Source organism: Podarcis gaigeae (genome assembly GCF_964106915.1).
Source record: "Podarcis gaigeae genome assembly, chromosome: 2".
NCBI lineage: Eukaryota > Metazoa > Chordata > Lepidosauria > Squamata > Lacertidae > Podarcis > Podarcis gaigeae.
The window spans coordinates 5,408,115-5,431,280 of record NC_139679.1 but is presented as its reverse complement, the minus strand read 5'-3'; the positions used below and the strand labels follow the sequence as shown (position 1 = coordinate 5,431,280).

General features: G+C 46.5%; 1 protein-coding gene across 2 annotated transcripts in view; it reads left to right on the top strand.

The window, feature by feature from the left end:
• The first annotated feature begins 1,728 nt into the window (after window positions 1-1,728).
• ESYT1 (extended synaptotagmin 1) overlaps window positions 1,729-23,166 on the top strand; it is a 58,535-nt gene continuing 37,097 nt past the window's right edge. Inside the window, exon 1 of one of the 2 annotated variants that reach the window (XM_083729363.1) lies at window positions 1,729-2,201. In XM_083729363.1, the coding sequence (XP_083585489.1) occupies window positions 1,845-2,201 (357 nt within the window). In that variant the 5' untranslated portion in view covers window positions 1,729-1,844. The remainder of the gene's footprint in view (window positions 2,202-23,166) is intronic. The other variant, XM_083729364.1, reaches the window with a different exon arrangement.

Here is a 23,166-nt window from a genome sequence, read left to right as displayed (position 1 = left end):
CATGGTGCTGAGGAAAGTGCAATACCAATGACTTATTCAGTCATTTCCTTTCTCTCAAACTCTTGAGTAGCTAATTTGAATAACATTCCAAACTACACTTTTATTTTCATATACTGTAATTCCAGAAACAGAAGGATAGCTCTGGTTAATGGCTATAAAGAGCAAGCAAGCAAGATTCAACGCCATCTAGAAGTCTTGCTACACCGGAAAAGAGAAGTGTAAAAAGATGAATGTGGCTTTTTGAATCACAGTGGGGGAAATTAACTCTGCGCACAATAGTCACTATTGCACTACACAGGGACAGAGCCCTCCAGATGTTGCTGGACTATGAGTCTCATCATTCCTCCTGCTTGTCTTGCTGGCTGGCGCTGATGGAAGTTGGAGTCCAGTGACATCCAAACTTCTTGGGAGAAAAGCAATGACAAACCTAGACAGCATCTTAAAAAGCAGAGACATCACCTTGCCAACAAAGGTCCGTATAGTTAAAGCCATGGTTTTCCCAGTAGTGATGTATGGAAGTGAGAGCTGGACCATAAAGAAGGCTGATCGCCGAAGAATTGATGCTTTTGAATTATGGTGCTGGAGGAGACTCTTGGGAGTCCCATGGACTGCAAGAAGATCAAACCTCTCCATTCTGAAGGAAATCAGCCCTGAGTGCTCACTGGAAGGCCAGATTGTGAAGCTGAGGCTCCAATACTTTGGCCACCTCATGAGAAGAGAAGACTCCCTGGAAAAGACCCTGATGTTGGGAAAGATGGAGGGCACAAGGAGAAGGGGATGACAGAGGATGAGATGGTGGGACAGCGTTCTTGAAGCTACCAGCATGAGTTTGACTAAACTGCGGGAGGCAGTGGAAGACAGGAGGGCCTGGCGTGCTCTGGTCCACGGGGTCACGAAGAGTCGGACACGACTAAATGTCTAAACAACAACATCCAAACACCATTCACACGCGGTGCCTCACCTTTGCTGCTGCTGTAACACAGGTGTGCATTGCTTTGATTTGTAGAGTTTGTGAAGATGCTGTGTGTGGGGAGGATATTATTTTTGCTTGTTGCTATGTTATGTATTTTTGTGCTTTTTTATTGTAAACTACCCTGTGCTCCTTGGGTGAAGGTTCGGTACAGAAATTAACTAGGTAACTAACTACCGGTAACTTTCTGACGGTAAGAGCTGTTCAACAGTGGAACAGAGCAAGAGGTGGGGAATTCTCCTTCCTTGGAGGTTTTTAAGCATCTGTCATGTATGATCTAGTTAAGATTCCTGCATTGCAGGGGGTTGGACTAGATGACCCTTAGGGGGTCCCTTCTAACTCTACAATTCCCCGATTCCCTGAATGGGCTGGAATAGGGCGAGGGAGCATTGCGTGCTGGTAATGTGCTTGGATACTTTGTTTTGGAACCTCTTGTAATTAAAAGCAGCAGCAGCAGCTCGACTTGCGCCCCTCTTTCCCCGCCCAAGACCCAGCGGAGCCCTTCGAAGAAAGAAGCGGTCAGTTCTTTTGTCCGTGTGGACAGCGGCCAGCCCGAAGGAGCTGCAGCCCGAGAGAGAAAAGGGGGCGGGGCCAGCCTTTCGTTACTTTCTTTCTCTCGGAGCGGCAGCCGCCCAATCGGAATGGAGGGACGCGGCTTCGCTCCGCCGCCCGGCTCCTCCTCCTCCCCCTCTGCCCAATCACGGGGCGCGGCGTCCCGCCCAGCCTCGAGCTCGGCTCCGCCCTCGGAAGCTCGCCTTCCAATCGGCGGGCGGAGCGAGCGAGCCTCGTTCCCGGACTGCAGCAGCCGCGGGAGCTGGCGAGTTGCTGGCTTCGCCGCAGTGCGAGACTGGCGGGTTCCTGTGGCGGGAGCGCCATGGAGCGGGCCCCGGAGCAGGAGGCGGCGGCGGCGGGGGCGCCGGATCCGGGCGCCGGGGTCTCCTCGGGCGCCTCCCGCTTGCCCGGCGGCATCGGCTCTGCGGAAGCCCTGGCGGCGCTGGGCGCGATCGGGCGGCGGCTGCTGTGGCTGCTGCCGGTGTACCTGGCGGGCCGGGCGGGGCTGAGCCTGGGCTTCGTGGTGGCCGGCGTGGCCCTGTACATGGGCTGGCGGGGCCGGCGGATGAGCAAGGAGCGGTCGCTGCGAGCGGCCGGGCTGTTCCTGGGGGACGACGAGGCTGCGCTGAGCGCCACGGGGCTGGGCCGAAGCCTGGGGCAGAGCGAGCTGCCCGCCTGGGTAAGAGCTGGGCTATGCCGTTTTACATGGGGCGGGAGCTCCGGGATTCCTCCCCTTGGGTCCCGTAACGCCGAGGAAGTTCCCCAGGGAGCAGCAAAACAAGGCGCGAGCTTTGGGATCGCAGGACTTCAGCCGTGCCCAAATCCTCTCGCCTTGGATGCGCTCAGACGGAATATTTACGCATTCCCGGCTTCACATGCGTGGCTGCTTCCGTGGGTGTCGGTTTCCTGCTCCTGCAAGGCTTATTTTGAAAGGGGTGGGTGAGGAGGCAAATATTGGTAAAAATACAGTTGCAGGGCGGTGATCCCGGGTCCAAGAAGGGAGCACGTGAAAGTTACTTGCCCACTAAAAATTTTTCTCAGTTTGTCTGCCTTGACACACATGCCTGTACCAGCTGCCTCTGAAGCCTCTAAAGATTTGATTTTGTAAATCTTCCCTGCCTGGTCACTTGGAGGCTGCTTTTTATCTGGTGCATTTATAACACCACCTTCCTTCCATGGTGGATCTCATACATACTGTCCAGACCTGCTGAGGGCTGCGCGGTGTGGCCCCAGACTGCCCTCAGAACCTACTTTCTTGCAACAATCAATCCGGCATCTTTTAACCTGCATAAAGTGATGCTGAGTAGTATACACTGTTGCACTCCTGCATTTTTGATGCCTAACTCCATGCCCCCCTGCTCCATCCTTAGTTTGCTTGTGGGTGTCTTGACCAGGCCTATGGAAAGCAAAATATCTGTGGGTGAATCTCACTGCTTCTGCTGGCACCCCAGGTTTTTCCTTCCCCTTCTCCATGGCAAAGAAAACAAGGAGGCAGTTAGCCTCGGGCTTCATCTGCAAAATGGGGATAATACTGGCCTATGTCACAGGGCTATTGGAAGGGTAGCAGCAGACATGCCAAGATTCTGAGCAATAGAAATGCTATGTATTATTATACAGTAGTAGCAGTATTATCTCCCTCTGCTCACCTTCCAGCTGCTTTGTCTTAGAAGGGTGTTTGCAGCCATCAACCTGTAACTTTCCATGTTTCACTGCTCTGCGTGAGGGAAGAAATGAAACTGCATCTAGGAGTGGAAGGAAGAAGGCAGCAGCCTCTGGCTAGATGCTGTGGTTTGGGAAGAAGCACATGTTCACACCCTCTTCTTGCAAAAAAAGGGCTGCTGCATTTAGCACTCTCCTGCAATTTGTAACTGCTCCTGCTCTCTTGATAGGTTTCCTGCTTTCTAAAGCTCTCCTTTCTGCATCTTTAACTATTTTGATCCATCATTTTATCATCTGCTTCCCTATTTAGCTCCCCTTACAACTTCCTTCCAGAACCCTCCTTTCTCCCCCTTGAGGGAATCCTATTTGATTTTCCTGCTTTCCATCTCTGTGCAGTGCTTCTCCATCGGTGTAGATTAAGGTTACCAGATTTTTTCTAAGAATCCGGGGACACTTTTTTAAAAAAGAGAGAGAGAAAAAAGGTTATTTTCAAAAAGTTATTTTTAAAAAAGAAGTAATATCTTCGGGTCGGGCCTGGGCTCAGCCACGCGTCCTTGCCCTCCCGATGCTCTCCTACCTCTCCTTCTCAGCGGCACAGCAAGGTCAGGGCTCCCCTCTTTTTTCTCCTTCCTATTCCTTTTTCTCTTCTCCTCCCTCACCCTGTGTCGCCTCTGGGGTTTTCCTGGCCCCAGAGTGCGCTGGGCAGTTGGCCGGGTGGCTGGACGCTCTCACTCCCAGCTCGATTTGGGTCGCGGGGTGTGTGTGTCAGCGGTTCCCCCAGTTGACGCGCTGGGCATCCCCAGTTCCCCCTCGGCAGTGGCGGCGGCAGTCTCAGCAGCCCAGAGCCAGCCTGGTAGCGCAGTTGGCTCTGGCTGGCTTCAGGAGCTGCTCGCTGCCGTGGCATCCGCCATTTTGCCTCGCCAGAAGTCCCCATATGATGTGTCTTGTGCTGTTGAACCATGCAACATTCATTCCCTACTAATAAATCTACAACACTTAAAATATAAATCCAAGGATGGATTTTGTCTGGGGACAGATTTGTAGATCTGGGGACTGTCCCCGGGAAACGGGGACATCTGGTTGGTACCCATAGTGTATATGCCCTTCCTGGAGACAGGTACATTTTCCCATCCTCCTATTAACTAGCTCATTCACAAATCTTGGCACTGTCTTCTGCCATGCCTGTCTTGCTTCTTTCTTGTCTTTTCTCTGCCCTCCCTGTACATAAATACTAAGGAGGAGTTGAATGAGCAACCCTGTAAGGGACAAGAATATCTAGCCAAGAAAAGGAGTAAAACAGCAGGAATTTAGTTTTTCTCTCTATTTTTTTTCTGGAATCTGTGTGTCGCAATGTTCTTCTATCTTACGTTGGTCTCTTACATGGCACCTTACATGGGCGTAGCCAGGTTTTTTTGTTGGGGGGGGAGAAGGACTTTTGTTGGGGGGGGGGAGAAATGTCGTGATTGGTCAGTTAGGTATTTTTATTGTTTTACTTGATGGGGGGCAAGTGACCCCCCCCTAAGCCCATGGCTTCTTACAAGAGAAACACACCTCTCCATACCTTTCACTCACTCTAGCTAGTATTTAGTTGGGTGTGATGGTGGAACATTTCTGGTCCCATATCTGTGGTCCAAAAAGCAAAAAACCACAGGGGAACAGAACAGACTGCCAACAGGGATGAAAACAGGCGACTGGGTGGAAAAAGACCGCCCCTCTCTTTTTTTACTGTGTCCCTGATTTGAGTGCTGTTGCAGTTTCAGGGGATGTTCAAAGAACCTGAGTATTTGGAAATCAATGATCGTATCTTTCAGCTCTCAGTTCTGTAATGTGGCTTTTAGCACCCTAATCTAAAGTGAGTTCACAGGTTATCATTTTCCATGTGGTAATTGCTGCTCTTATGAGATAATGTGGATGTGCATAGCTGGTGTCAGCGTTATGGAATAGAATGTTGTCTCTTCAGGAAATCAGCTAACATTGGGAGACAGTTTTGGAATGTGATACCTTAGCTCTGCTCTTGCTGTCAAATGGAACTTGTGAACTTGCCCTGGGTTAACTGTAGCCTGAAACCTCTGTGCACAGGCTGAAAGATCCATATTGCTTCAGGGGCTGCAACCCTTGCTGGTCCTAAGGGTCACACTGTTAAACTAGTTCTCCAGCTGGGCACCAACACTGGCCGAAGTGCATGCCGGCTTGCCTTAATTCCATTTTAATTGGATCTTTTGTAACTGAAACTGGGATTGCACATCACACTGAATGCTTAACGGTCACTGAAAACAACAACTGTTCAGTTCCAAGCTTCTGCAGCTCTGTAACACCCAGGGTCCAAACTTAATGGCATCCCTAGAGATGTGAAGGTATGGAAAAAAATGGGGGGACCCTATAAAAATGAAGAGAAGTGGTTAATTCCGCCCCAAGTTTTCCTGTGTTTATTCCAGACTTCTACCTGCCCCATTCCATCAGCAGAAAACGCAATGTGGAAAGCCCTGATAAATTGCCCTAAATGTGGGAAGGTAGAATTAAATGTGCTGTTGCAAAGTGTAAGGTAAAGGTAAAGGGACCCCTGACCATTAGGTCCAGTTTCGACTGACTCTGGGGTTGCAGTGCTCATCTCACTTTATTGGCCGAGGGAGCTGGCATACAGCTTCCGGGTCATGTGGCCAGCAGGACTAAGCCGCTTCTGGAGAACCAGAGCAGCGCACAGAAACGCCGTTTACCTTCCCACTGGAGTGGTACCTATTTATCTACTTGCACTTTGACGTGCTTTTGAACTGCTAGGTTGGCAGGAGCAGGGACCGAGCAACGGGAGCTCACCCTGTCGCGGGGATTCGAACTGCCGACCTTCTGATCAGCAAGTCCTAGGCTCTGTGGTTTAATCCACAGCGCCACCCTAACCCATTGCAAAGTGTAGGTGTGGCCAAAAGATGCCTAACAGGGTTGAGTTATATTAACAAATATAACTCCCAAACCACCTTGCCTCCTATTATTGGCTTTACTTGCTTGTCCCTTGTCTCCTCTAACTCTCCTCTGCTGGAACTTAAGCTAAAAAACAAAAAAACTCTGTCCATTATGTTTTGCTTGATATCCTTCCGATCTTGTGTGAACATATTTCTCTAGTGCCTGATCATCAGTTTCAATTCTCCTTCTATGTGATGGGTGGAGTAAAATAAGATAAGGTGGAGATGCAGCATGTTAAAATCTGTTGTGGCAGGAAGTGCGCTGAGGCTCCCCCTTCAGCCCAGTGTCTTACTGATAAGGAGGAAAGAAAATCTACAAGAGATACAGAAATGTACTCGCTACTGAAAGATGGCCTTGCTGTTAGGGCCCTGGGTAAGATAGCTATCCAGTTTTGCAGTGGTTGCTGAAAATGGAAAAGTGAAATATTTCTCTTTACAGCCTGATGCAACGAGTATGGCTTTGTTGCATAGTGGCAACAGAGGACCTGATTCTATAGGGATATAAGCAAGCATTCTCTGGTTGAAAGTCTAGATGCGACAAATGAACTTGCAGCAGGATGCTAGGTTCCTTGGTCTCCGGGAAGCTAAGAGATGGGGAGTGGGTACCTCAGAGCTATTGACTAGTATGGTTATGGGCAGGAATGGGAGCATTGGAATAAAGATTCTATGGCAAAAGAAGCTAAAATGTGCAACCTGTGCCAATAATGTAACCTGTTTAGTGTTACTTGCAGGGCCCTCCCACCCATGAGGCAAGGTGAGGCGGCCACCTCAAGTGGCAGGGTCCACAGGGCAGCGGATCCAGCCTCCAAGGAACACCCCGCCTGTTGCTTCTCCCGCAGTGGCATTGACAGCTGTGATGTGCTCCTTGGGGTCTCTGCCTCCTCCTTGGCATCCCCCCCCCCCATGTCACTTCCACAGCAGCCTCTTGGAGAATAGGAGGCACTCCTGGGCTCTTCCCACCCTTGTTCCCAAAGTGGATATTTATTCCCTAGCGAGGGGACACCATTATGTGGTTTGCCTTAGGTGCCAACATGTCTTGAGGCAGCCCTGGTTACTTCTATCCATAATAGGGGAGAACAAGGAATTTCAAAGCGTTGATCAGTTTTGATGATACAAAGATGTTACCATATGTTGGCAGCCTGCATACTTCGAACTCTGTCTTTGTAGGATTGAGGACTAGAAACCTATAAAAACAAACTGAGATTTCCAAGTTGTCAAATGCAGTGCAGGTAGCAGTGTTGCCCCCTGTTAAAAAAAAATCAAATTGTTGCATGGAGCTGTGGAATGCAGAGATCCCTTGACATGGAAACTGAGAGGATGATCTACTGGGGCACAACAAAATCCAGGGCCAGGAAGGTGGAACTGCTGACTGTGAAACTATTGGAGCCACAGTGGCTTGGGGGATATATTTTAGTATCTTGCTGAGGGTGCAGAACTGTTAAAGATGGAATAGGTTTTTCCATTTGGCTATGGCTTTCAGCAAGAAGGAAGGTCATGTTCCAGGTACTTCGAAAGCTTATTGTCCCTTGAAATTGATTCTCTAGTGAAACTGTCAAAGCACTCATATTGCATGAAACTCGCTGACTTCACTTTGTTAGGATAATAACAATAGCCCTTGACCCAACACAGCAGTAAACATGGGCAATACATTAAAAAGAGAGTCTAAAATTCATTCTTTTTCCTGTTGTAATTAATAATCCCGGGGCGGCAAAACTTAAGGATGGTGTCATTCTAGCTGAGATTGTGATGCTGTGCTGTGCAATAACACAACTGTCAGTTGTCTTTAAATTGAATGTCTGCAATCCTATCTAGCTTAAAACATGGAAAGATGAGACACAGGGCCTGAAAGAATCTTCCTTAAATCAATTAGTGCTGCACAATGTCTGTGCAAAACAGCAGACTTATTTTTTGTTTCTGAGTTAAGAAAGAAGTCAAAACCAGCTTTTCCCCATCACACTTTAGAAGGTTGGCTGTGTCTGTGTTGAGGAAAGAGTGGTTACAGTGTGCGTGTGCACTTAGTGGTGGAAAATAAAAACGATTCATTGCATGCCATAAATGGAGAGTTTTCTGCTCTTGCTCGTCGCTGCACTGATGACATCAGGCTCCTAAGTTTGCTCACAGATGCCCAGAACTTGAACTGCTGCGCTTGGCCAGCTTCATTTGCTGAGGCCTTTGGGTTGCAGTTCTAACATCTGGAATCTTGCGTTAAAATAACCGCTTGAGTTAAAAATATGCAAGTTTCATTCCTAGGAGTAAGTGGCTTGAATTGACTTTTGGCTTACTTGCCTTTTATAAGAGATGCCTGAAAGTCAAAAGCAAGGGTGTCTGGGTGTTAAATCTCTGCTGGAAGCATGTTCCCACAGCATGGAGTCAGCTCTAGTTGTGCCTTTGTAACTGGGGAAAAGCTAACATCACATCTCTGGATGACCTCTGAACAAGCTGTGAAAGGAGAGCCCAGGTGGTCCTTAAGGCATCCTAACTCCATGTTGCAATTTATATCAGCCCAAGAACCATTTAGCACCAAAGGAGGAGGTGCTGCTTTATATTGGGCCAGATTGTTGATCCACATAACTCACTATTATCTACTACAGTTGACTCTCCAGGAAAATCAATAGTCATGTGGCACCTTTATGACAGCATGAAGTCTGTTGCATGAAGTGTTATCCTGAGGTTGTATTTTTTGGAGGATGTGAAGAATTGTAAACAATGAGGCCGGAAGGAAATGTAATGCAGAAAATAGAGACAGTGGTAATTATTAAATAAACAGTGGTAACTCACAAAACCAGTTTTGGGTGGCAAGGCATGGACTCTCCAGGGTCTCGGATAGAGAAGGGTCCTATTACCTTAGGAGTGGGGAACCTCCTTCAGCCTAAGTGCCTCATTCCTTCAGGGACGTCTCGGGACCACATTCCAATTGTGGGTGAGGCGTGAAGGAAAAGTGGACAGAACAGTGGAGGTGACACATCCTTTTTTATAGTAGGCTGCATTTCACCCACACACCCTCCTTCCAAGCAGCTAAGAGGCATTATTGCAGTTAAATGAAGCCTTCCAGCCATAGAGAGGCTCTGGAGGAGGGTGTGTGGCCTGGGGAGGGTCCCAAGGGTCAGGTTGATGGGCTTGGAGAGTCATATTTGGCCCACTGGGTGTGAAGTTTCCCACCCCTGTGTTTATCTGGTATTTTTAACTGGAAATGTCAGGGATTGAACCTGGCACCTTCTTCATGAAAAACATGTGCTCTGCCTGTGTGCAGGGTTTAGGATTATGGTGTTGTGCAGCCCAAACCTATTCAGATTTATTTGGAAGCAGAATCCCACTAATTTTACTTCCAGCTAAGTGTGCATACAATTGAAGCTTGACACTGTTTCTTAAATATGATGAGAGCATGTTTTGCTACTACATTTCGCTCCTCAAGCCTCAATGGCTCTGCTTCCTGCATCCTTTCTGGTTTTCCCCTATTGGCTCTTCAACCCCATAGCTCCTACTGTGCTGATCCACCCACTGTGTGCCTGTCTCCTCTTGCGAACCCACACACCACATCTCTGTGTTTGCCCAGCTCTTACACCCTCTCTCTCGCTATACTACTTCCTGTGGCCCAGCAATAATTAGGGTAGCAATGCCCCCCTTTCTCTTTGGTCAGTTTTCCTCGTGGATCCACTTTTGCGAGAAACCCTGAAGCTTTAAAGCCTGCAAAATGTCTTGTGTGGTTTTAAGTGGAGATGCATTATCTTTTTCTTGGTAATATTTTTGTGTGTGTTGAGAGAGAGGAGAGAGATAATTGGATCGGACTTGAACCTTTGCAGCTAATAGGAAGCAGCTAGATTGGGTTCGGAGTGTTTAAACCAGAAAGCAAGATATTATCTTACTTTGGGGCGGGAGGGGGAGAGGGAAACCATTCTTGCATGTTTTGAAAAAATAAGGCTAGTCAGACAATGTTCTGAGACTGGCAGCCGCACAAAGAATTCTCTGCATTAATAGTTCATCTGGGCGGCAAGCCCCTTTGCAGATATGACAGCATCCTTTCTCTGATGGATTTTTCTCTAAGCTGGGATTAGCATGGGTCTGTCCAAAATGACCCATTTACCTGGATTTAATATTGCTTTATTATTTATTAAATATGGATATTGCCCTTCACCTGAAGATCACAGGGCGGTTCACAACATTAAAATACAAAATGAGAACACACAATACATAATAAAAACAAGATAAAAAACAAAGCCTCTCCTACGAACATATTTAAAAAGCCATAGAATGATAAACAGCTGAATGCCTGGTTGAAGAGAAATGTTTTCATCTGGCGCCTAAAGACGTGCCATGGAGGCACCAGGTGAGCCTCCCTGGGGAGAACATTCCAGAAGCTGGGCAGGGGGGCATGAAGAAGGGTCTCAGGGGATGATCACAGTGTCTGGGCTGGTTCACATGGGGAGAGGCGGCGCTTGAGGTCTTGTGGTCCTTAACTATTAAAGGCTTTATAGGTCAAAACCAGCACTTTGAATTTGGTCCAGAAGCCAGTGCAGTGTAATAGGCTCAAACCATCTTGCCCCAGTGAGCAACCCGGCCGCTGAATTCTGCACTAGCTGAAGTTTCCGAACCGTTTTCAGAGCCAGCCTCATGTATAATGTGTTGCAGTAATCTAACTTAGAAGTTAGCAGAGCACAGAAGACAAAGTTAGGCTACCCCTGTCCGGATAGGGGTGCAGCTGGGCCAGCAGCCAAAGCTAACGGGAGGCCCTCTATCTTCTGAACCCACACCTTCCCTGTTCCAAGATTGAACCAGGAGGCTACATATTGTTTCATTTAACTGCAGAACCTTGAAGAACCAGTAACTGGATGAGATTTGCTGGTGTGCCATCAGAAATACCGTATTGGCCTGAATATAAGCCTCACTTTCCCCCAAATTCTGCCCATGAAAAGTTAAAGTATGGCTTATATCTGCAACCTTACAGTATGCAGCCAGGAGCGTGGGGCAAACAGCGGCAGGAGTGGGGCAAAGCGGTGCCCGCTCTGCACACGCATAGTCCCCAGTCCTCTCCCCCAAGACCGGGAAGGGTATGCAGCCAAGAGCAGCGAGGAATAGAGCAGCTTATATTTGGGTATTTTTTTCTTTTTTTTCTCCCCCCCCCCAATTTTAAAGGTGTGGCTTATATTCTGGTGCGGCTTATATTCAGGCCAAATACAGTAGCGTTTGATTTGATGCTCAAAGCTGGACTCCCTTTATGAAGAGAGGAGTTCTCTGTCCATTGCAATGATCCAGCTGAGTCACCTGTGCTTTCTCTGCCCGCCCACCTTGCAGAGAATATATTTCTTATTTCCATGAGTCGCTTCTGTGGGCTTTCTTGCTTCCAGTCAGGGAGCATACCTAGTGGATGTGACTCTTTAGACCAGATGGTTTCTTACTCTTTTACACTGTGAAAGTAAATCTTTAAAGCAGTAAGCATGGACCAGCGCCTCCAATTTTAATTCAGAAAAATAATCTCTGCTATCAGAAGTTTAGAAAATCTCAGATTTCTCTCCAAACAGCCTTTGTGCCATAGAGTTGGATACTTTAAGGGGAAGTTGGAAGTTTTTTAAAATTGATATTATAGCCTTCTGAGTTGCATGGGATGAGTAAGAATTGTGGTTTTAAAAAGCACAACTATCTAAAGTCTAAAGTCGGCAGTTTGAATCCCTGCGCCGGGGTGAGCTCCCGTTGCTCGGTCCCTGCTCCTGCCCACCTAGCAGTTCAAAAGCACGTCAAGGTACAAGTAGATAAATAGGTACCTCTCTGGCGGGAAGGTAAACGGCGTCTCTGTGCACTGCTCTGGTTTGCCAGAAGCGGCTTAGTCCTGCTGGCCCCATGACCTGGAAGCTGTACGCCGGCTCCCTCGGCCAGTAAAGCAAGATGAGCGCCGCAACCCCAGAGTCGGCCACGACTGGACCTAATGGTAAGGGGTCCCTTTACCTTTACCTATCTAAAGTAGGGGTCAAATTCAGCTGCTAGCTGGGGCCAGTGCAAGGGCTTCTCCCATCTCCTCCCCTTGCATGCCCTCAGTCAGATCTGGGGGTTGGGGTCAGGAGAACCCCCATAACAGAACGTAAGAGTAGAAGGGAGGTACCGTAGTTCTGTTGGGCAAGCCAAAATGTTTGTGCTGATACACACACACACACACACACACACACATACACACACTTTTGCAAGCAAGTCCCCCGAAGTTACTAGGTCACCCTTTTTTTAATGAGCTTGTCCGCCCACATATACATATATTATTTAGCTATTTGTAGCATAGATGGCCTGAAAGATTTAAGAAATGGGCCAACTCTTCTAATTGTATGAGAACCTCCCTGCCAGATTACCTGGAGGCTATTTTGGTCACATGCAAGCAGGCAGGTGGCTGTTACCAAAGTGTATGGCAAGGCTGGTAGTTTAGATCCTGTTAGGTGCCTGTCTAAGCAGATCAAAAATCTCACAGTATAGGAAGTAGATCGCCTTCTCTGTGCCACGGAATCTGTCTTGGCAGGCCCAGCAGCACTGGCATTTGGGGAATGCTTCTGTCTGACTCACGACCTGCTCCTCGCTCTGTTTTCTCCTCTACAGGAAATGCTGCTGCTGCTCATTTTAGGGCCACACGATTAAGAATAGTGGGTGTAGCATTTGGGGCAGGCTGTCGAAGGGAGCTTCTAAATATAAGCCGGTCTGGCATCTTCCTACCATTTTTTTGAAGACCTTCTGAGCTAGATGCCATTTGCAGCTAAGCTTTAAGAAGAAATGAATAACACTTCTGAGTCAGTGTGAGCTGCGTTTACAGGAACTATCGAGCCGTTACATGAACCTCATCGAAGCGATGTACCCACATCTTTCTGTAAGGAGTCAGATACCAGAGACATTTGGCTTAGGAATATGCCAACCGTGTTCAAGGGTCTCACTGTGACCTGTGCTTTGCACACAGACCCTGTCCCTCCTCCCTAAAAGACCTAAAAGACTTCCACTTGGAATAGGGTGGCAGAGTTCAGTGCAGAGTGACTCAGGGCCTGAAGGAGCCAAGTAGGCTTTGCTTTTTGCCTATTTATGCCCTGGCTTGATGAAAACTGCAAAGTGCTCCATTATCTGAGCAATGTAGAACATTACAAATGTGGCACTAGTCTTGTAAACGATAACAGCTTAGTCCAGAGGTCAGCAAATTTTTTTCAGCAGGGGGCCGGTCCACTGTCCCTCAGACCTTGTGGGGGGCCAGACTATATTTTTTTTTGGGGGGGGGGAATGAACGCATTGCTATGCCCCACAAACAACCCAGAGATGCATTTTAAATAAAAGCACGCATTCTACTCATGTAAAAACACCAGGCAGGCCCCGCAAATAACCCAGAGATGCGTTTTAAATAAAAGGACACATTCTACTCATGTAAAAACATGCTGATTCCCGGACCGTCCACGCGCTGGATTTAGAAGGCGATTGGGCCAGATCCGTCCCCCGGGCCTTAGTTTGCCTACCCATGGCTTAGTCACTAGTCTTGTAAACGGTAACCAGGGTGAAAGGGAGCCTGTCTGCTGCAGTGGTTGGAGTGTTAGACTAGGGCCTGGGAGACCAGGGTTCAAATCCCCACTCAGCTTACTAGATGACCTTAGGCCAGTCACACTCTCTCTTGGCCTACCCTACCTCACAAGGTTGTTGTGAGGATAAAATGACGGGGGGGGGGGACCTTTCTACCACCTTGTGCTCCGGGCAGTAAAGATGGACTGTAAAAATAAATACATAAAATAAAAGATCAGTAGCAGAAACACTCTGCTGAAACACTCCTGTAACTTCATTGAGACATACTGAATGCCTTTAAGAAATACAGTGGTGCCCCGCAAGACGAACGCCTCGCAAGACGGAAAACCCGCTAGACGAAAGGGTTTTCCGTTTTGGAGGTGCTTTGCAAAACGAATTTCCCTATGGGGTTGCTTCGCAAGACGAAAATGTCTTGCGAGTTCCTGCGGTTCCCCCCCCCCTTTTTCTAAGCAGCTAAGCCGCTTATCAGCTGATCCGCTAAGCTGATAAGCCGCTAAACCGCTAATAGCGCTAATCCGCTAAGCTGTCAATGGGCTTGCTTCGCAAGACGAAAAAACCACTATACGAAGAGCCTCACGGAATGGATTAATTTCATCTTGCGAGGCACCACTGTAAAGGAAACCTTGCGTGGCTTTCTAAATGATTGCAAACTTGGACTGAGGCAGGTCCTTCAGTGGGGCGGAGGGGGGGTATTGCTTGTTTGGACCAGGAGGAATATACTTGCTTAGTGAATGTGAGTACAAATTTACTTTTCCTCCTCAGTTTAACAGGAGTGACTTTGAGGTAAGCTATTTGTTTCACTGCCACTTGTGTGTATGGAGCCCCCAAGCCCCTTCTGCCTCGCATTGCTCTGGGGAGGGGGCTGTTCAGAGCGCATTCATTCGTAGGATGAATTCATTCCCATGCAAGTTGCACTTCCAGTTGAACTCTTCCCTTCCATTTTCTGCTTTTGCCTCGGACCTCCTTGGGGTAAAAACATCTTGCAGAGGGGTCAGGAGTGCATGACAAGGGGAATTTCAGTTGCTTCCTTGTGAGTAGGTCATTTTAGTGCCTCCTTCACTTAAAGGGCAGTGTCCGCCTGACTCATTCCATCAGTGCAAAGATTTCTGCTTGCACAATGGACTTCTATTCCCTTTCTCTCTCCACATGTGCCCTGTGTCCTCTGCAAATCTGCTCCAGAAGGTTGGGGTAACCCCCAAAACAGATCTGGAGGGAGAGGTGGGGGAGTTCCATCACGCAAACAAAAATCCCTGTGCAAACCGAACTACAGTAGTTACAGTAGTTATATATCTTTTGGGGGGATAATCGTTCCACAAAGTGATGCAGAAGTATGCAGCTGGGCAATGGTTGTCACAGCTTGTGAGCCAACCACCTGGCGCTCCTGTTGCCACAATAAGATTTGAGGGTGGGTTTTCTTCAGTATTGTCCAGAGATCATATTGTGTTGGGTTTTGTACTGACTGAAATGACAGCATATGCAGTTTCCAGCCGCGGTGGGAGAATAGTTGGGTGGAGCAAATTTCCGAAAAATCTGTACAAAATTTAACCAACAAATGCAAAGCCCTTACAATTAAATAGGGACTGATTCCCAATATCCTTATTAAGGCTGTTAACTCCTTTAGCTGCAAATCTGTTGCAATAAAAAGGAGAGAAAACTAGACTTGGGCTGTTGATGTAATGGGACTGTTAAGTAGACGTTATCTTCAAATGATGCAACGTTTCATTGTTATGTTCTGCTCAATCTGCCAGATTAGTTTTTGGAATGATCTGTCAGTGGAATAAAGAAAACATTTACTCTTTGAGGTGCCACAGTATGCTGGCACACTACAACATGTTCAGAGAGGTGATGTGTTTGAATACCTAAAAAGTGTTTATGCATTGAAGCCAAGGAGGGGTGGAAGATATTGTTGTACTGTATTGTTCCCTGTATAATTCCCCTAGAGATAGGTTTTTGAAAGAGGCTTTTCAAACACTTTCATTTTATGATGGCATGGTAGGGAGAAAGCTTGTTATTTATGAGTTGATGGGGATAAATTATATTGGGTTTCAGGGCCGGTCCACCTATGAGGCAAAGTGAAGTGACTGCCTCAGATGGTAGGATCCACAGGGGCAGCAGATCCTGAAGTTGATATTCCTTCCCTCCTTGTTCCTGATGTAAACCGTCCATCACACTTCCTTCCCTGGAAGGAGGGAGGGGGCATTATTTTGGGGTCTGCCTCGGGTGCCAAAATGTCTTGGGTCAGCCCTGTTAGGCTTCTATGTTTTCCTCTAGCAGCCCGTGGATCAGACATCTCTCCATTAGGTCTGTATTTTTGTGACAGCCAACAGTTTTTAGCAAATATGCTTAAGTCTGTTGTTTGTTCTTAGTCATGGGCTGCTCAGGTCATTTGACTTTCTGAATTTGAGAAAGCCTGAAGCGGCAACAGTCTTGCCGTTCTCCTTTGTGAGATGACTGCGTGAGGAAGGCAGATGTTTGCCCACCAGCAGGCCCGCCCACACCACATATCCAGTCATCTAATATTGTCAAGTGGCACTGCAGCTGAAGTCTCTGCAAAAATCGATTTCCTTCTGCACGTAGCAAAGCGGACTGAGTCGAGCATCTGCTTCTGGTGCATTTGTGGTACTTGCGGTGATGACCAGCGCAGGCATATGACCACAGACGCCAAACTGCAAGAACGGTTCATCACGTGGCTTCTAGCTCCTTGCTACTATCGCCTTACATTGCACTGTCCCGAGGCAACATGGGGAGGTGGCCAGAAACAACTTGCCCAGAACAATGTTAGATAGTTGATACAGGAGCTGAAGCGTGATATCCTGAAAAACCACTGTATTTGTTAACCTCAAAAGCTATTTCAGCTCAAGTTTCTTCATTTAGGAAAGCAAACATCTTGACAAGTTATTCAGTCCCAGAACAAGCCCAGCCGGTTTGGAAGTGGACCTGGGCAAACTTTCTATTTATTTTAATAGCTATGGGGCAGAGTTAAAAGGAGGAGGGTGGGATGCAGTCTTTGTGAACCATCTTCAGCATTGCACTGTTGCATTTAGTTGGGCTATTCCTCTCCCTGCAACCAAGCTGGTTGCCAAAATTTGGTGGGCAATTTAAGTATACCAGGTTTATTTATTTAGATCATTTCTATACTTCACATTTCCAAGGCAATCTCTCAGCAGGCTTAAATAATCAAGTAGTAGAACATTGCAAGATAATCAAAACAAAACCTTACAAGGGAGACTCAGATGCAAATAATCCACCTTATCATTAACAAGAAAGCACAATATTCTTTTAAGCATTAGAGAAGAAGATGAGATATACAAATCAAGCGCACAAACACAATAAAATTCCACATATAAATATAATTTATAACGAAACAAAATGGATGAAGTAGAAGTTGCACCCACAGTTCTCTCCCATCCCCTACCCTTCCTCCACCAACAAAGCCCTTTGTTAGCATAAAAGAATAATTTACAGCCAGCTCATCCACTCTTCTACTTGTCCTGTGCCTGGAAAGCAGCAACTTCTCATTTGTCCTGCTACTTTCCTACCCAGGGAGATCCTTTTTCTATACTGGTTCAGTCTCTCATGCTGAGAGGTATTAGAACACTCTCTTGGTTCATGAAAGGGCTTTTGACCCAGAACGGTGAGGGAAGGCCATTTATCCCAGTTCCTCCCACCTGCAATTCCTGTCATTCCACCGCAAACATTACAATCTGCTCTGGAGGGTTGAGGGGCAGTAGGAGTAAATATTCCTTTTTTGAAAAAACCCAGAAACCTTCCTATTGGGAATCATAGATTCGGATATTCCTAAAAACGTAAGAGAGATCTTCCTTTATGCCACAGTGGCCGCCAGGATGCTTATTGCATCAAATTGGAATAGTGACAGAGTTCCTTCAAGGACAGAATGGACTCAAAAACTGGTTGAATATGTGGAGTTGGATAATCTATCTGAAAAAATGAAAAATAAACCAAAACATGCATTTATTTCAAAGTGGGAAGTAGTTAAAATATATTTGAAAAACAGTTGTCGCAGTCTAAACTCTGTTGTAGCATTTGAATAATATCTGTTGTAGTTGATAGTAAGAGTCGAGATCACAGACAATTACCGGTAAATATTTATTCTAAAAAGCAAGAGAGAGAGAGGCAGTAGGAGGGGCTGTTTGGGGGGTGGAGATAGATAAAATTGCCATCCCCTTCCATTAGTGAGGGCTTCACTGGGTCAAAATGTCTTTTGTATCTCATAACTAATCAGTGGGTGCATTCAGACATGGGAATTGTTGTGTTCGTTTTCCTGATTATAATACTAATGCTTTCTATCCCGGATTCTAACCTTCCTTTTACACTGCATTGCCTGTTGCTTTATGGAGCTGTGGCTCTTTGATTGATGTATGCCACCATGTCACACTAAGTTTTAAATGGTGTGAAATAACTATATGCTGAACATTGCATGAATTTTCATTGCTTGAAATTACAACGTAAAAACTCCTAGTGATTTTCCAGGTTAACAGGGTTGCAAATGTTGGGGGGGGGGGTTGGGGGGGAAGCAAATATCCTGAAATGAGTGCTAAACTCCTGATAAACTCTGCTAGTTTTCCAGAAGTGGTTTGTATGTTGTGTGAAAGATCACACACACAACATGAAAATGTTCAGGTGAGGAAATGTCAGGAAAACAGAATAAAGTGCTGCTGCCTGAATGCAACCAGAAAGCTTGTGGCTGTTGTGTGTTAAGTTGGAGAAAAGGGAAGAGAGAAATTGCTGCTTGTTAGTCTATTCCCAGGTTCAGCTTATGAAATACTGTAGCAGTTTTTTAATACTTTATTCTAGCAAACTCTGAGGTTTTTGGAAACTTATTGGTATTTTCCCAGTGAAAAGATAATGGACAGACTTCACTGAAAAACAGCTTGTCTTTTACTCCTGATCTGCCTATTATAATATGCAGCCACAGGGGGGATGTATTGTAGGGCACACATTCCTTTTTCAATGAAAAAGTCTTAAAAGTCTTGCCGGTGTACACCCCTGCTCTGGGAGCCGGGGACAGCACACAAGTGTTCTAGAGAAATGTCCCTGGACTATTGTTTTTCTATGAGCAAATTAAAGATATTTATTAAAATTTTCAATATTAATACAATAAAAATCAAAAAGAAAAAAGAAAAAATAACAAAAATACAAAAATAAAAATAATTAAAAACACACAAAGTTTCCATAACTTATTTTCCATTAACTTATTTCCCAGACCTCCTCATACCTCCCTTTTTTGTATTCCAATTCAAATTGTTAGTTCAGCAAATCCTTATCAGTAAGTTTTAACCTGCTTCTAAACCTTTTTTTCCATATTCTCTTAAAACATTACAGCTGGAAACCACTTAATATCTATCCGACATCGTTCTAACATTCATTGATTTTGCAATATTTCTGTAGATAGTCTTTGAATTTCTTCCAATCTTCTTCCGCCGACTCTTCTCCCTGGTCTCGGAGTCTGCCAGTCATTTCTGCCAATCCCATATAGTCCATCACCTTCACCTGCCATTCTTCCAGAGTGGGTAGATCCTGTGTCTTCCAGTACTTTGCAATGAGTATTCTTGCTGCTGTTGTAGCATACATAAAAAAAGTTCTATCCTTCTTTGGCACCAATTGGCCGACCATGCCCAGGAGAAAGGCCTCTGGTTTCTTCAGGAAGGTATATTTAAATACCTTTTTAATTTCATTATATATCATTTCCCAGAAGAGCAAATTGTTTCTATTTTACGGGGCAACTTTCAAGTATGCCGATGCCCACCTGCAGCTCGGCACAGTCTGGAAAGGCTCTATTGCTTGATTCTCCTGCACATACAAACTAGACCTCTGCCATCCGAGTTTACAGAGGAGGTGTTATAGCTCAGTGGTAGAACACCGGCTTTGTGTGCAGAAGGTCCTGGCTTGAATTGCTGGCATCCCCTGGGATGATTGGGAAATCCTCCTGTCTGAAAGCCTGGAGAGCATCTGCCAGGCATTGTGCAGACAGTGTTGCTTTAGATAGACCAGTGGCCTGACTCTTCAAGTGGGGTGTGTCTCCCTGTCTCTGTGTTGCTCTTTTGCCACACACACCATTCACGCACGCAAGGAGGAATTAACACGAGGGTAGCCTTTAAGTAGCTGCTTGCCTATGGGGAGTAAGGATTGCTTCCAGCCAACCAGGCAGAGAAGCTTTGCAAATGTTCTTATTTTTTTTTAAAAAATTGTTCTTTCAAGGGACAAATGGCAAACAGAGATGTGTACTCAAGTCAGAACACTTTGTAAGCTACATGCATTTTTGGATATATTTGCCTCAGTGCTTGTGAGTTGGCACTCTGCTGTGTTAAACCAGTGTGGTGTAGTGGTTAAGAGCAGTGGACTCGTAATCTGGTGAACCAGGTTCGCTTCCCTGTTCCTCCCCATGCAGCTGCTGGGTGACCTTGGGCCAGTCACACTTCTCTGAAGTCTCTCAGCCCCACTCACCTCACAGAGTGATTGTTGTGGGGAAGGAAGAGAAAGGAGAATGTTAGCCGCTTTGAGACTCCTTAAGGGGAGGGAAAGGCAGGATATCAAATCCTCCTCCTCCTCCTCCTCCTCCTCCTCCTTCACCCATTTAGGAGCAGGTGCTGCTTAAAATGTTTGGCTGGAATGCCTACAAATTGACCTACTCTTTTCAAGTGGTGAGCTTTTGGAGAACAATGTGTCCTCCAAGTGATACTCAAATCCACAGTGGGAACTCTGTGTATGTGTGTTACGAGAAAAGGAACAAGGCTTGATTTTAACCGCGTGCTTTTTATACTTATTGAGCGTCATGCATTGATTCTGCATTATCCTGGTATAAATAGGTGGATGGAGCTCCAGGCTGGCTTTAGCCCATCCTGCTTGCTATCCCTTTGCTTGAGGGTTGCTTAGTTTCCTTTTCCAGAAGCAGATGGCCCTTCCTCTCTTCACTGCTTCTCTGTGTGCTTTCTGCCTTTGGCTCATGTTTAATCGGAATAACACATTAATCAGGTGCTCTGAGGTGACAGAAAACAGTCCTTCTCTCACCCCCCTGGCCTGCTCTCTCCAAATATTTTCTTGCTAAGCTGTGGGGTGACTCTTCCACTTGGAACTGGGGGTCAGATGTATATATGCACACCTTTGTGTATTGTATTGTACCGTTGTCTGTTTTAGGGTGTGTTGAACTGGGTTTACGGCTCCCTTGAGAACTTTGGTGAGTAGGTGAGGCTATAAATAATTCTAAATAAATATGAATAAGGGGAGAGGGGATACTTTAATTCTGTTGGGATTCGGCTTTGATATCCAGGTTGTTTCTTTCTCAGCCCCAACAGCAGCACTGAAAGACAGTTACCATCTCTTTGAAAGCGTTTAAAGATAATGGAAGAGAGCTGTTGTCATGTGCTTGGTTTCCTATCTGCCTCTGTATGTGCCACGGATGGGGAACAGGGTGTCCCACCAGTTCATCTCACACAGCACCTAAAAACTGTGGATACTGTGTTCAGGATGAGCCTAATACATTTTGGCACCTGAGGCGAACCACAAAATGGCGCCCCTCCTCCATTCCTGCCAGGGAAGAAGGGGAGAATGAAGGTCTACATCAGGAGCAAGGAGGGGGTATGAACTGTCTCATAGGTGGGTTGGCCCTGACTGTGTTTCATGATCTGGGACTTAACATGAAAATCAGTGCATTCCAAACTCCAGACGTGATCCCCATGCAAATTGCCTTGTTGAGAAGAGAGGGCCTTTTAATGCTGACCCTGTTCATCCCCGTGGCAAAAGTCTGGGTGTTTTATTTCCAAAGTGCTAGTCTTACAGCCAAGGAGGATCTTGCCGCTATCAAGAAGCATGTGGGTAAATGTCTGGCAGCCCCCTCTATCCCTAACCCTCGTGTCTCCTTTTCCCACTTCTGTATCAGTAGTTCAACAGTATTTTCTTTAAACAAACATTCTACAATCCTTTATGACGACCTCTGACCCTCTCCTGTTTTTCATTTCCTTAATCTTGTGTACTTAATGCCTGTTTTGCCATCTGCAACACAAGCGTATTTTCAACACACTCTCCCTTCTGGGTGTTGCACACCGTCTGGTGTGTTTAGCTGTGCCCAGTAGTGGCACATATCTGGTGTGCATGCATGCAAATATGATGCGTCTTAAAACCAAAACAGCAGGTGATTTTCCTGTCAGCTCCTGCCCATACACACACACACAGCGCACAGAAATAACAGAGCCCTGATTGCTATGGAAGGAGGAAGTGGGTAAACTGGGTACAAAATAAATCACCCAGCTATTGAGAAATAAGCATTATGGGCTTGTATGGTGATGCAGATGGCTTGCCTTTGAGCTGCAGTTGTATCATCTGTCCTTGAATGTCTGCAGCAGGGTGTTAGGTTATCTTAAACAAGCAGTGCTGTAAAAAGCCTTTCTGTCCTTGGTCTTTTCTCTCTCTTTCCTACCCCCCCCCCCCCGCCTGCAACCTTACTATTTCTCTGCACAGAGAGGAAGCGGAAACAGCTGCCCAGGGATGTTCCCTTCTGGCTTAAGGAGCCAGGATTGCCTCCCTCGCCCAAGGACAGTGTGGTTTTCTTCTATTGCTCTATAGATCTAAAAGAGAGAGAGAAATTACTGCAGGCGCATGGATGACAGCCCGAAAAACAACTGTACTCCCCCAGCTGGCAGCTGGGATAAGAGCGAGGAGCAGACTCAGCCAGGGAAGTGGATGCATGCAGCCTCCTTTTTCAAAGTTTGGCTGGCCATGCTGCTTGCATTGTGTTCTGCTGGAGGCCTCACACCCACGCAGCAGAACATAAGGTCCCTTTTGTTCAGAGGATAAAGGAGTCTATTGACTTGCTCCCGTCCTAGTTCTTCTCTTGACAATATTATAGAGAACAAATTGACCTTGAGTAGCTGCTGTACATTCAGGGGCCGTGATGGGACAGCGCACACAAGGGAGAACCTCTTTTCTTATATTGGAGAGATACAGCTTCCCCAGGTGGGCAAAAGGGACTGAATCTCTGCTGCCCTCGTCACATTCTCTTCCCCACCTCCCCTTGCCCATTTTCCTGGGAGCACATGAAACTACTATACTGAGTCATGAAGGTACTTGATGCTGAATCATCATCCATCTAGCCCAGTAGTCTTAAAGGTCTTCAAACTGGGGCTTGCTTTTAACTCAAGCCTGCATTGAAGGGGGGGCTTCTTAATTCTTTGACAGATGGGAGTTGTGCTGCTGTTCCAACCCTCCTTCGACCAGCCTGTGACCTGGCAGTGTGTTCTGACCCAGTATGGACTATTCTGACCGTTATCAGCGTGCTCTCCAAGCATTGATTTAGTTTATCTCAACTGGAGTCCTCAAAGCATCATTTACATAAATCTGTACATTTTAGGCAGCAGTGGAAATAAGACCCACAACCACTTTTGACAGAGCCACACAACCTTTCCCAGTTACAATCCATATGCTTTTTCAAAAAGGCAGACTGAGAGTTGGCATGAGAGCTATTTAAAGATAAATAAAAAGCAACACAGCTTT